The sequence below is a fragment of the Periophthalmus magnuspinnatus genome, chromosome 20, assembly GCF_009829125.3.
Source record: "Periophthalmus magnuspinnatus isolate fPerMag1 chromosome 20, fPerMag1.2.pri, whole genome shotgun sequence".
NCBI classification, from domain to species: domain Eukaryota; kingdom Metazoa; phylum Chordata; class Actinopteri; order Gobiiformes; family Gobiidae; genus Periophthalmus; species Periophthalmus magnuspinnatus.
The window spans coordinates 14,793,350-14,808,326 of record NC_047145.1 but is presented as its reverse complement, the minus strand read 5'-3'; the positions used below and the strand labels follow the sequence as shown (position 1 = coordinate 14,808,326).

The 14,977-nt window shown below is 41.1% G+C and overlaps 1 protein-coding gene across 3 annotated transcripts in view; it reads right to left on the bottom strand.

Annotated features, from left to right (window-relative positions):
* Positions 1-277: 277 nt before the first annotated feature.
* Positions 278-14,977, bottom strand: part of dlgap1b (discs, large (Drosophila) homolog-associated protein 1b) — a 105,924-nt gene continuing 91,224 nt past the window's right edge. For 2 of the 3 annotated variants that reach the window (XM_033985687.2, XM_055229931.1), the window contains exons 7-12: positions 12,122-12,495; positions 11,580-11,668; positions 6,330-6,748; positions 3,894-3,985; positions 3,094-3,246; positions 278-2,616 (exon numbers count right to left, since the gene is read on the bottom strand). In XM_033985687.2, the coding sequence (XP_033841578.1) occupies positions 2,401-2,616; positions 3,094-3,246; positions 3,894-3,985; positions 6,330-6,748; positions 11,580-11,668; positions 12,122-12,495 (1,343 nt within the window). In that variant the 3' untranslated portion in view covers positions 278-2,400. The other variant, XM_055229932.1, reaches the window with a different exon arrangement.

Here is a 14,977-nt window from a genome sequence, read left to right as displayed (position 1 = left end):
TTAGAAAGAGACCAACCCCCTCCCCTATAGTTAACCCTGGTCAGTGAGGTCAGCATGCCTGCCTTCACTGTGACTGATGAGTGGATGACGAATCACCAGCAGATCTCTGTGTACAGGAGAGTGGAGGCTGAGCCAGGCCCAAAAGTGCTGTCTAATTATGGGGACCCAGCCCTGCGGAAGGAACATGCCCCAAAAGCACACAGCGCGCCGGCCTTGTAATCTGCTTAATTATATTCCAATTGGAAACACATGCTTAAGAAACAAACACAACACATTTATGGCAATGATATTTTTAATGCTGATAAGAGCTCATACACGTGCCATAACATCAACAGTGTAATAACGTTACTTACAAAAAATGTATATCGGCTTCACATGTTAATTCATTGGGCTTTTAGTTTACATTTAAATAAGGAAACATTCATTTATATACAAATATTCATCTCTTTGTAATACTACATCACAAGCTTATAATAGCCAGGGCTGCTCAAGTGTCATTTACCTTTGTACAACCCAGCAATCTGGTGTCCAACTCCCTGCTAATACCAGGAGCATCCTATTGATATGTTAATATAATAAACATGAATAATAAATTATCTTATTCGACAGACATTATTTCATTACAATTTTGTAAAGAGTAAAATACTAAAATATTAATCTAGATAAATGGCATTTCCGTTTGTACTTCAGTTATGCACTCTTCCTAAAATAATCATTACCAAGATAGGACAGTGAGATTATTTAGAATTCTTTCACATTGAGTAAAAACATGTGGTAGGCTTTGGAAAGGGACCAACGTCAGGGATACAGTGTATTATTAAGATATCAGATGGCACAAAACTTCAACTGGCTCTAGATTGTCTCCATATTTAAGCAGCTGACACAAATACCTTGTAACATATAGAGTTTCTCTGTGGATACTAGTGTACTGTACGTCCCTTTATTCTGAAAATATGGCCTATTTGTATGACTGGGGTTATATACAGGTAGAGGCAACGCCATTGGTCACACACGATCACATGATTTCTCTCTCACTCACACATACACAAACAAACACACTTCTTCCCCTGAGACTGCTGTTGTGCTCGACTATCATATTAGAAATTAAGGCTGATCACTGGAACAGAAAGGACAAAAAGGTGCCAGTTATGCAAATAAAAATAATCTAACATAAGCACAGTATAAGGGCCTTGTTGTCAGTGCATATTAATAATAATCATAACTGCAATGTCGATAAACAGTCATTGTTTTCCTACCCATTAAATTAAATACAAAAATCAAAAACAAAATTTTTAATGACGAGTGAATTGCTTCATTTGGAGGCAGAGATAGTGCACACACAGTGAGGAGAATATAGTTCCTTAGTCATAATACCACCTGGAAATCTTGCTAGTTAACATAAAACAAATTAATTAATATGATAGACTTATTGTAGCTAATAGATTTGAAGTTAAAATGACAAATGAGGAGTGTCAATAAGGGAAAAAATATAAGAGTAAGCATTCCATGATGTCAGTTGTGTCCTGTACAAATAAGTTGCTCAGTTATAAAGTAGTGTATTGTTTTCAGTGTAGATACAGCTACCGTGTAGAGACGACTAGGCCTATTAAGACCCCAGGAGAATGGGAAGCACTCTGGAAATGAACAAGTCAAACACATGCACTCTTCTCTAGGCTGCACTCACACAGATTGGCTTTGTGGAGGTTTCAAACAGAGATTCTTTAAGCAAACAGCTCTCCAGACTCTACTGCAGGCTTATGAACCACTCACCTGGAGGAACAGAGCATGACCTCTGCCCTTCTCCTGCAAGCCTGTCTCACTAAGGCCCAGTTTTGAACAGAAAGACATCTGTTTCAGAATTCACGTGATAATAATTGTTGTTAAATTCCTGCTCAACGTCTGACCGCAAATTTCAAGGCCAATACCAGCTTAATTTTGTAGTAGTCATTTAGTAGTCAGTAAAATTTCCCAAACCTTTATAAATATGAAAGAGATACAATATTAAATGCAGAGGACCATCTGTGCGCATGTGTTCCTTATGCAGCCTGTGCATGTTACATGTACCATATACACACACACACGTGTGCTCCCTCTGTCTCCATCCAAGCCTCAGAAACAACATGTGTCTCACTGTGCTACAAGTCGCTTGGGAATATGAAGTCACTTAAAAGGGCCTATAGGATACTTCTTTGGGTGTGTGGGGTATCCAAAGACAGTAGGGAGTGCTACATCAATGCTGGGAAATAAATACCTAAATGTATAATTATATAAAAGAATATAGTACATACAGCAAATGTACATAATTGTTCTAATGACTTTGATGGTTAAAGAATCCACAGTGTCTGTAAAACTATGACAGTGCTACTGAGCATGTGAGTATAGTGGATACATGGTTGTGTCTCATAGTCTGGTCTGAGCCTCGGGGATATAGATCTCAATACTGTCTGCACTCTCAGTGGCTGAGCTCTGCCGGACTGAGGCGGCTCGTTTGGCAGCAAGCAGGCGTTTGCGAGCCTCCAGGCGCTGGCGCTCAGAGCTCTCCAGAGAGCGGTCCCTAGCCAGGGAAGGGTGGCCCTTCAGGGGCTTCTTTGGCACAGGAGGGGGCATCCTTCTCTCCTGGACAGGAATCATAAAGAGTCTTAATGACACACCACTAAGTCCGTAATGGCAAGCTGCATAAACACAGTGAGGAGTGACACAAATGCAGCCGCTGTGCACGAGGGTTAGAGTGCTTTAGTGGTCGCTGGCAGTAAATCAGAGCATGCATTCTGAATGACCATATGTGGCAGCCATTTGTGTGGGGTAAGCGAGCACGTGGAGGCCATTGGTGAGTGACCACTGGAGATGGACAGGCCTCTTTGGTGCATGGCAGGTACAGAAGCGTCTCATAAGCAGCTCACTGTCAGACAGACAGAACACAGATACATGGTGATGTCAGCAGGCAACAACAACAACATTAGCACATGCTAACAAAGATTAGCATATTTAATATACAATCATGAGAGCTGAAAGCATGCAGATTAGTAAGGCATTCCAAAAGCAAAGCCAGATGAAAACAGCTCATATTCAAAAAACGGCCATGTGTGTCTGCACCTGGACTTCCGGGGGGCTCAGAGGTTTCCAGTGGTTGGCTTTTAGCTGGTGGAGCTCATCAAACTTCAGGCTAATATTCTCAATAGAGAGCTGGAGCATGTCCCAGAAACCGGCCAAGTCCTGGGAGATGGGCCGCGGGTTTGCATTGGGATTCTATTGTACACACATGTACATGGACACACACAAGACAGCACACAATGATAAGAACTATGTTCCTGTTGCATGAAATCAAAATATCAAAGCATTATAACCACTACTGAGCAGAAAAACAAAGAAGCAATGGAGAATTAGTGAGTTGGTTGATGTTGTCACAGTAACTTCAAATAATGTAAAATAATGTTGACGCAGCCATGTTCTAGTGATAAATGCATTAATGCAAATAAAAACAAATCAAATATCTTATCTCAGTTACTGACTTCATCACAAAAATTAAAGAAAACATATTTCAATAGGTTGTGGTACAATGTAATAGTATTTAGAATATGTGACCCACAATCATTACTACGGCTTAAGACATTCCACTCTGTCTGTACTGAATCTATATAATGCAGCTAACACAGTTAACAATAAACAATAGAGTGGTATTAGCTGGTGCGTCCACAGAGCTCTCCTGCCTGTGAGACAGTAGTGCAGATACAGTCTACCCCGGGTGCATAGTAAATGAGCGGCGGGCCTCTGTCAGGATGATTTGTGCAGGATGATGTCAGTGTGAGGGGGGAGGGAGGGGGGTCCACCGAGGAGGAGGAGAGGGTGAAGGGGTAGGGGGGGGGGGCACATGCAGAGGATGAGGTGACACATACCAGATTCTCTTCACACAGCTCCCGGAACTGCTGGAACTTCTGGGACATCAGCAGCTGGGCACTCCCCACTGCACTGCGGATCTTCCCCAGGACTGCAGACAGACACATGCATGATACACACGCACACACGCGCGCGCACACACACAAACAAACAGCATTCACAATGAGGTTAGTCACAGCACCGCATCGAGCAGACGTGTTCAACCAATCAGAGGGCGGCTGCAGAAGAAATGAAACAGTGCACTATCTCTAAACCAAGCATATTAATTAGGGTTGAAAATATGGGCTACTCACATAAACATACATTTCCTGGAGATTATCCTGATGATTATAATCACATTCATATTGTAGCAAATGATCAGAAATGTGGAAAAACATGCTTGGAAATTTGTCGTTGTATTGTGCATAATGTGAATGGGTTGTAAAGTTACTAATTTAAGTGCAAATGCATCATTGTTGTACTTTATTGTTGGTTTTAAGCAACAGTTTTTGCAGTAATTTTTTTATGTTTGCATTTATAACAAACATGACATTTTTCATTTAATTAATTTGGATTTGCGTAATTGCTATGGCGATGTAGGACCATTCCCATAGAAAAAATTATCTCCCACTTCTGACATATTAGTTATTGACAAAACAGTGCAATAATAAGAACGCTGCATGTAACATAACTGCAGTTTAGAAGGTGATTGACCCACAGATCCTTAGGAGAGCACCTGTCAGCACATCCTTTGCTCTATGTGAGGAGAATGGGATGAGAAGGGGAGGGGTGTGGAGGGTAATGAATCTACAGACACACGGTCCCGCAGCCCTTCAGGATGTGAGCGTGTTTGGCACTGTAGCGTGAGATCTGTGAGGACATAACCTTGAGACGCTGGCCCTGCACTGAGCAGTTTGTGAAAGCATCTTTTGTTTCAGCTCAAAACAGATTCACTAGAGTAGGGTTTCAGTTATGAATCAAATCGTCTGACCAACTGACATATGAGGTTTAAATAACATGTAAAAACAGACAGAGGTAGGTCAAAATGGGGACAAGATGAAATGTTAACTAGCAATTTTTGTTATCATATTTCTGGGTAATGTTACAGTATTTATGGGTTTCAGCTTCCAATTAAATGGTGCCATTATGAGGATGGTTAATCATTCAAAAAATACTGAATTATAAACTGCTATGGTAACAGTCCTAACTTTTCATCACTCCAGACCTATGGATAGATCTGTAATAGTGATTGGAGGAATGTAAAATTACTATTTGTAAAGTTAATATGCATATTTTTGTTGTTGTTATTGAAATTTAAAGAGCACAGTCACCATTATAAATGGCCCGGAAACTAGTGAATTTTGAAAATGCTATGTAATCAAAAGTGGGAAAACTAGCTCTTGCTCACTATCTGAAAGAATGACATCATCACATTTTAAAATCTGAAAAAGCAACAATTGGAGCTACTCAAATAAAATACCACTACAACTGCTACTGCCTGGTGCTATTACAACTACTCGATGACCACTTTCCCACAGGGGTCAAAATACTTTCGTACCATGTGACTATCATTACATTTCCCTAAACTAATTACACTACATCTCAAATGTATCTATAGTAGTGAGTCTTGTCTTGCTGTGCCGTGCTTATGAATGAATATATTTGAACATGTGTATGCTATTCACAGCTGTGGGTTTAAACTGGCACCAGATCAAATGGCTGCCTTGAAGGAGTGTTTGTGCGCATTACAGCATGTGTCTAGAGGACAGATGTGTGGCTGGGCCCGGCTCTGCCTTATTGATAAGTATGCTCGGTATGTCTGTGGAGGCCAGAGGGTCCGGAGCAGGAACAAGCAGCTATTGTAGTCGTGTACCCAGAATATCATCCAAAAGAGACAGAACTGATATGAACAGACTCTGACCTTTTTAACCAGAGATTTAGGAATATAGTCAGAGTGTACCTGGATGAGAGACAGAACGCACTTAGGTTGTTGAAACTGCTCATTAAAATCGGTTACTTGCTCTGTCATGGTATAACATCATATTAATCCTCAGGGAGTATCTTGCTTTCATTGTGAGTACATACAAATATTCTGCTGGTCTCCATGGAGATTCCTGATTCCACAGTGTGGCATTAAATATACATAGTATCAAACTTTTCCTGTTTTTATTGCTCAAAAATACCTTGAAAACACATTCTGACTGTGAGCGGGACCTCCTCTCCACAGACTTGACCTGGTTGTGTCACCTGCTTATCTAAACAAGTTTAATGCCATACTGTGGAACATTCTATGAAAAGCATAAACATCTCCATAGAGACAAGCAGAAAAGTTACATAGTGCACCCTTAAGTAAAAGAAAATGTAAAATGTAAAATAAATAAATAAAAGAAAAATAAATAAAAAGGCAGGAGGAACAGGCCTTTGTATGGGCACATCCTGGCATTTGTATGACTCACTCTCATCAGGAAGCTCGTTCTCCGTCTCATCCTGCTCCATCTGCCTGCACCAGCCCTCCATGCGCTCCGTCTCAGCCTGGAGCAGCTTCAGGAACCAACGCCCGTCTCTGGGGCACACAGACCTGCTCACTGCCTCCAGCTCTTGCCCCTCTGGCTCCGCCACACTGTCCATCCAGGGGTCGGGAGGGGGCAGGATGGAGGGGTCGAAGCCCACTTCCCCATAGTCGTCGGCAGTACATGCGTGGTAGTGGTTGCCTGAGCCCTGGATGCTAACAGTGGAGGTGGCGGCGTCACGGGAGTGCTGGCGGGGCATGGTAGCACAGTGGCGCGGCAGGGGCACGTCCGGACTGTCCGCGGGGTCGTCCAGGTCGGCCTGCACCGCGGTGGTCACGCTGTTGGACCGCGTCATGCGCCGGTAACTGGGGAGACAAATACAGTAAAAGAAATGTATTTGGTCTCTTTTATTGGGGTTGTGGGTGACTGTGAGCAGCTGTGGGTCTTACTCACTCGAGATAATGACTAGTCACAGTCAACACTAAATTCAATTATAACAGGCAATTATATTCATAGGTTTCAGGCACGTTATTCCTTTCTGATTTGAAGGATTTTGTGAGGACTTTTCCCTATTCACTGGATATAATATTTTGATTTGAATTGCTATAACAACGGAGGAACGTTGCCATACCACATACTTCAAATCTTGAAGGAATCCTTTGCCTGAAACACATAAATAGGTGAAATTATTCTTATACTTTGTCCAAGCACATTCCCATCTGGATCAATAAAACTTGTCTAAATATAAAAGAAATATTTCTTGGAAGTAGTAGTAGCAGTAGTGGTGGTAGTAGTAGTAGTAGTAGTAATAGTAGTAATAGTAGTAGTTATAGTAGCAGTAGTAGTAAAGAATACAAATTGCACAAACTGAGGCTGTTGTGGGCTAGTATAAGAATCCAATCTCCAAAATAACAGTAAATATTATTAATTTCATTTTCATTTTAAAAGTAAAATCATTAGTGTTGTGCATTGGCAGTGTGTGTGTTTATTAATCTGCCTTGGACATGCTCCGGTATAAAAAGCCTCACAGATCACCTCACAGATAAAGATGAATGCTTTTCCGACTGGGGGTTATTGTTGTGCGTTTTGTCACCTGGTTCATTCAGGAGCAGTGGAGTGGACCATCATCTGCCTCACACGTTTGTTATTACCCCGCATACACACACAACGCTACACCTGCGGGCTATAAAGGGGCGTGGCCTGTTTGTGCTCTGTCCCACTGCCTGTGCCAAGTCTCTCCACACTGTTCAGAGCAGCAGAGCCAGACATTTGGCCATGTTTGAGGGAGCTTCCCAGCACCCAAGTAATGAATGGGTCCTGGTGCGTGTGTGTGTGGTAAATACTGATGTAATCTCAGTTAGATGAGTAGTTTAAACACTACTCTACAGGATGTTTTTGTAACACATGCAAAAATCTATCAAGACGCTTCTGAATAATGTCTAAAGAAAGTGCTTAGGCTTGGATTTAACTGCAACCACAACATAAGACAGTGTTGTTTTTTTGTTGACTAACAATGACTAAAGGACAGGAAAAGTACCTAAAACAAAGATTGATAACACTTATCTTGGCGTGCGAAAGTGACACAAACAAACGCAGCACACTAGTTTCAGGTTTACTCCTACTTTAGTTAACTCCAGATGCCTACACAATATGAAAGCTGTCAGTCCCCTCCTCCTGCCTCCCCTTGTCCATCTCTGGGCTGTATAAAGAGCCAGAGTGAGAACAAGGGATTGTCCCGGACAGATCAAACATACTGTGGGCTTTGTGTGTACATACTAGCAGCCGCAAAGTGTTTGAGTGTGTGTGAAGAGCAGTTAAAGAGTAACTCCTCCGCGCAGGTGTTCACTTGTAATGACCTCAGCGTGCTTTTGAGCAGCGGGCTCACTGCTTCCTGCAGAGGCAGAGGCGGGCAAGGCCAAACAGAGCCAGACAGACAGGCGGACAAATCAAAGCACCAAGAACAAGAAGAGGCATTACCATAAGAAAGCATTAGAGAAGAGGCATGTAGAGGGCATGTTCACAGACAAGTACATGGTACATTATATACTACATACAGTGCATGTTACATACGTGAGGAGTATAAACTACAGCAGGTCAGATTAACATTCCTTGGGCTCATAGAGATCAGCACAGGCTGCTGACAGTTATCCAGTTCATCCCAAAATAAGCAACACATGCACAATACTAAATATGTTCAGTAACCAAAGGGCTAAATATTTTATAATCTAATATTACTTTTGATGCATAACATCTTCAAAATTATTCTGAAAATACATACAAATTACAAAAATATTTCACTGAATTTCTGAAATTGTAACAAATGCTCTATAGCAGAGGTGCCCAAACTTTTTTTTATCGAGGGCCACATCTCAAAATATATTTGAAGCGGAGGGCCACAGACCAGTGATCAATGCAGCACGGTGCTTTAAACGCAGCTTTGATGGAGCCACTGTGTGTTAATAAGGCTTGAAACACATTCATTTTAGGTCTCTATCACAATGCAATGTGATGTTTGAGGTTATAGTGGTAGAAATTGTTTAATTTGCGGTTAAAAGTACTGCTTATGATCAATTGGGCCAGTTCAGCAGGAGGCTTGAGGGCCGATAAAAATTGGTCTGAGGGCCGCATTTGCCTGCTCTACAGACTACAAGAACATTTTGTCCCTTTAAATGACTTTTAAGCTGGCCGTACAGATGGTTAAGCCACTTGAGCATGCCAACTTTTGCTTGTGACTACAAAGCCATATGGTGACCACAAGCCAACTCCATCCCATCCAGAATATGGAAACTATGATTTCGCCCACTGTGTTCAGCTGCAGCATGCATACAGTACAGCTGGAGCTTTTAAGTGAGGTCATGTCCACTCAGTGCTATGTACAGTATAAACAAGTCTTTTTTTCTCTTTTACTTTTGCTCATAAAATTACCGGGGTTAGGAGGAGATGGGGAGGGGGGGCTCAAATGGACTGAGGTCGTAAGTGTTAGGCACTCTCACTGTCTGGGAATCTGACGCTACGACCTCCCGCGTACATGGACTCACACTAATAGGTAAACAATCAAATCAAGCAGCAAAACAAATGTCTATTGAATTTCCAAATATTAACCCAAGTCTGAACGAAACTGCAGTGCTTTTTATGTGACCATCCTTAGTTAACTAAAAAGTGTCTTCATGGGTTAATATTTGGCTTGGCAACACATGGAATGCAGCTTGGTCAGTCAGCTGAGACCTCCTCCTGTAGAAAGCCCCTAATATTCCCTGGGCAAACTCTGTGTCAAAGGCTCTAGAGGTGAGCTATTCATTGTGTCCAAGATAATGTCATAAATGTTGTTGATAGCATAAAAACTAATATTACTAAAACATGGTCACTATAATTCTATTGAAGATTTTCCATAGGTTGACAATTTCGTTAAAGTCAATATTTCTTTTTTTTTTAACTTTCTGGTTGAACATGGGCAGCAGATGTGACATATGTAAAGGTAATTTCATAACTCTTACCTAAGAACAATATTGTAAACACTATTATTTTCTATTCTATTCACAATTTTTTTTCTTTTTTTTATCATCAGTTTACTTTTGTTTTTACTTATCTTCACAAACTGACAGCTAAAACTAGTGTGAAACTCTGATAAATATTTAACAGAGATACTATCTACCAAAACTATAAAACGTAGTCATATGCACTTAGACTAGCAGTTTTCTAGTTGTAAACATAAATAAATAAAAACTAGTCTTCAAAATATAGTTAAAAGATTATGTTTTGTCACATTATTCTCAATCTCAGCCAGTCCTAAAAGTGTCTTAAGGTTTTTTGGATAAAACATTTTGTATTTCTGAATTCCAGATGCATGCCTTGACTACAGCAGTTCTGAATTTGCCCACTTCCTTCATTAAACAGAAGGCCAGTGTTTTGACAGTCTGAGGGAAAGCAGACAAAAGGGGCCATAAATGCCTCTGTGTCCCAACAGCGCTCCTGATAACACTGCCTAATGCACTGAGCCAATCAAACCACATGGAACAAGCTGGATCTCCTCAAACCAGGAACACAGTACTGGGAATTTGAACCAACCACTCACTCAATAGCACTCCTCTGTCTCCCGGTCTGGTATCCTCCCCTCCCACACAGAGGCTGAATCACAATGACTGGAGCAACAGATGGCTGTCAACTCGCCCTCCGTCTGCGTCCAGCCAAAGGACCACATCTTCTGGCCCAGCTGTCACCAGGGGCCCCCATAGCTAAAGGGGCTCTGACGCCACCCCTGCGCTGGACTGTGCATGGGGCAGCTGCTGCAATCACCCAAGTGCGAGCATATAAAGAAAGAGTGATACTTACTAATACTACTACTCCCTCTCTCTAGTTGCATCTATATGATCTCTCTGATTCATCTGCCTGTACTTATCCTGTTTCACTTTTAGAGCCTACCACCCAGCTTCCTATTATCTTTTTTCTATTGTGTGGTATTTCTGTCTTTCACATGTGAAAAGCAGTTGAGGTGTGTGGCGCTGAATCATCTTTACAAAAAGAAATACTAATAGGCAAGTGACAAGAGGCTTCTGCACAGGAAACAGCCTACATTGACAGAGTATTAAATGTGTGTTTAAATACTTTATTTTATTCTATTTTATTTTATGGTACATGATCCTAACCACAAGTAGTATTATTTCTTGGTAATGATATTGAACCAAGGCTGCAAATGCATTTCTATTCTCTATTCTATTTGATTCCTATTAAATACTTTGCCTTAACCATATTGTATATTAATATTATATAAATGCCATGTGTTGCTTTGTGTTGAGTTTATTTTAGCAAAAAAAATCATCATCCTACTCCAACCTGTATGTCCATTCTATTATTTGGTCTTGCTCTAAGTATAACAAACCTCACTATTTACATGCTACTGCCAAACCATGCCAATCTCATCCTTTTAATCTAGTCTCTAAATAAGGTCAGCGCCTCCTTCTATTACAGTCAATTATTACAGTAATTACAGTCACTCACTCAGTCCAAATCTTCAACATTTGAGCTTCGCTACCTCTAAATTGTTCATAATTCCCATATAAGTTATAATACAGACTAAGGCAGCCTTTTTAAATCATTTTGCTGTCTCATGCTATTCTACTAAAATGGGTCACAGGTGCACCAAGGAACAAAAGTAGAACGCAGTAACTATCTCCTACAATGGATACAATTTAAATTTACCATCTCTCATCCTCCACTTGAATTCCTATTGACTGGAATTTGGACTGCTCCTGCTCCTCCTGAGTCTGGCCTTCTTCCTCAGGATCCACCTAAAAACAAAAAATATCACTATTTTTTTCTGATTTACTTTATACTTTTTAATTCATTACATTTTTACATACATACAAAGACTTAAAGGTGCACTATGTAACTTTTCTAGCTTGTTTTCATGACATTTTCCAGCATATAGTATTAAACTTATCTGCCTTGCATTTATTCAAATAACATGGTACTACTAAAATACCTTAAATACATGCATTCTTACTGTGAGCGGGGTTGCCTTTCCACTGATCTGACCCTGTAACGTGACCTGGTAACAACATCTGCTTGTCTTCATTGGCAAAAGAATAACATCTCCATGGAGACAAACAGGTGGCTAACCTTCCACCAAAAAAGTTACATAGTGCCCCGTTAATGATCGTAAATTTGTGACAGATTTTTAGTAAAATACATTAGGTTTATATTTTACTAGTAATTTTTCTTCTCTCATTTGCCCCACTCACCTGTATCCCTATGGAGAGGCACTTCCGGAGAGCGTCCCTTTGCGCCTTGGTTTCCGCGGTGACGGAGGTGGTGGCTGTGGCAGTGATGGTGATGCTGTTGGTCACGTGTTGGCTCGCCGGGCCGTGCACCTGTGCGTTAGCCGCTTCTATGGCTGCGGTGAGTGCCTTCATGCTGTCGATGCTCTCCGTGGAGTTGGAGAGGCCGGGCTGGGAGCTGATGCCCGCTCTGGTGCCCCCCGAGCCCCCGTCCATGTAGGCGTCCTGGGCCGACTCGGTGCTGCTCTGGGCCGTGATGGAGATGAAGGGTTTGGATGGGGTGGTCCGCGGGGGGACTGGGGGAGGCGTCTTCTTGTATGTGGTGATGCATGACGACACTAGAAAAAGAGGGACAAGAGGATATCATGTAAAGAAGTTGTACACTTGCTGATATTGCAAATGAGAATATTGTACATGTAAAAACCTATATAACATATTAAAGGTGCATGTTGTAGCTTTTTTGGTTAAGGTCATTGTGTATAGGGATGTTATTGCTTCGCCTAGAATTATTAATCTATCTATCTCCATTGAGACCAGTGGGTGATGCCACCAAACCAGGTTGCAGGTCAGAGGTGACCCTGCTCACAGTAAGAATGCAGACTTTTGGAAAATTTTTCTTGCAATTTAGCAAATGCAAGATTGACAAGTTTAATGACCTACTGTGGAACATTCTGGGCTACATAGTTACATAGTGCATCTTTAAAATAAATCAATAAATAAATCTTCTTTTGTGTTTTCTTTAGTAGGTTCCTGATATGGATTTCCTTTGGCTCAGGTGTGCATTCTGGTACATCCTGGTATGCTTGAAAATAATAAAAAGATAAATACAAAGGCTACAATTGCTAGAGGGAGCTCTTTTGGCTGGATTAATGTTGATGATTATATTATGTTACAACAATAACTATAAACCATATTTAGTGCAATGTAAATGTGTGTAGATTATAAGAAGTTTAAAATGAGGTCTGTGCGGAAAAAAGCTGACGGACTATTGCTAAAGTAACACATTAATTCTTAACTTGGATATCTGCAAGGGAAACAAAGTGGCCAGTAGATTAGAGCCAAATTTAAAGAATCAAAGCCTTGTCTGGTAATAAGATTAGTATGTCAGCCACTTAACCCATTGATCTAGATTGTTAAATCTTTTCTGTACTACGCATCTACTGTACACATGCTGAACAATTTGCTTTCTGTAAAAATAGCCCTATCCCCCCTGCATTTGTTAGGATAATCAACAAAAAAAAGTTGCAGACTAATTACATTTTGGCCCTGAAAAGTAGCTCTTTGCATGCCTGTAAGTAGTTTATAATGAACAATTCAACAGACTACTGGCCAGGCTAAACATAGCAACAAAAACAACTAGCTCTTAACTACATTACGCCTTGGAATCTTCTTCCTGGCTGGTGGTGGCGTCAAAACTAGGTCGCATTGAGTGCACTGCAGAAAAAAAGTAGGGCAGCGGGTTTCCTGGATCCCTTTAATCCCGGAAAAAGACAAACATCCTACCGCTGTCAGGATGCCTGCTCTGTGTGTGGCACTGGTAGACAAATGTAATGTTACCACACCCATTCAGAGCAACCATGTCTAAAACTGTTATAGTGGGGTTTTGTTTACTTTATATGTGACAGCTCTATACACACTCAAGGCAAACTGAGGTCTGACTTCATACTGTCGGAGTCATCCACGGTGAATCTACTCTGTGCACCTCCCTCTTTCTCCCCCGCCCCTCTCTGAGGCTATTGGAGGATGATGATAGGCGAGATTCTCCGTCAGGTTTTGACAAGATGGAAAGTTCAGAGGCAGGATGACTTATATGTCTAAGAGATGAGATCACAGTGTTTAACGATGGTAAGAAGAGCCACATGAAAGGCTGAGAAAAAATGGTGGAGTGCTTCCTGCAACTGCAATAGTCATTATAAAATACTGTAAATCCAGGGAACTGTGCCCAATTAAAGGAACAAGCCTGAAATTCACTTTTTAAAATATAAGCCGTATAGATCTATAGATTTTCAGAATGTTCGGATGAAGATGCCAACCGTCTCAAGTTTGGATGTTAGAAAGTACAGTGTTTATTTATATATTTATCCATCTAAAACATTGTATTGATAGTGCAAGTTCTAAAGGTGGACTATATGATTCCTATCTAGCTTTATAGTTTTATTACAATGCTTGTGGATTTATATAGCATTAAAAGTACTTAAGGTTACCTAAAGCTTACATAATTCTAACTTTATTGTAATTGGTCAAATAGCCTGTCAATCACCCAGTGCATGACAGCAGATGACCAATAGGAAGGGTGGGTGGGGAAAAGTAGACAACAAACAATGATATCACAATTATGGTCATATCACTCAGCTCATTACTGGTAAATAGAGAAATGATGCATCAGAATTTACACTGCACACTAGAGGCCAGATGATTTGCTGTTATAACCTCCAAACAGAAACATTAAAATGAAAAAAGGGCCTTAAAAGGTTACAGAGTACAGAGCCAGAGGAACACACACACATTAAAGAGTGGGAGAGAGGGCGAGGTCCTGGCCTATCAGTTGTGGAGGTTCAAAGGATCCAATGTCAGCCCTTTCAAGGCTTCTATCCCCCGAAGTCATCTAAAAGTCACCAAGTGTGTATGTGCACCACAACCAGAGACTGTGTGTGTCTGTGTGTGTCTGTGTGCGCACTCCCCCAAGTCCCAGAACACAGGGTTTTCATCCGTTCAATAAAGCTACATATGAAATGAGAGACGCCAAGCCGGGTCCCACCTAGCTGTCATTGAGAAGTACTGCGGAATGAATGCTGAGACAGGTTAAGTAAACACATCAGG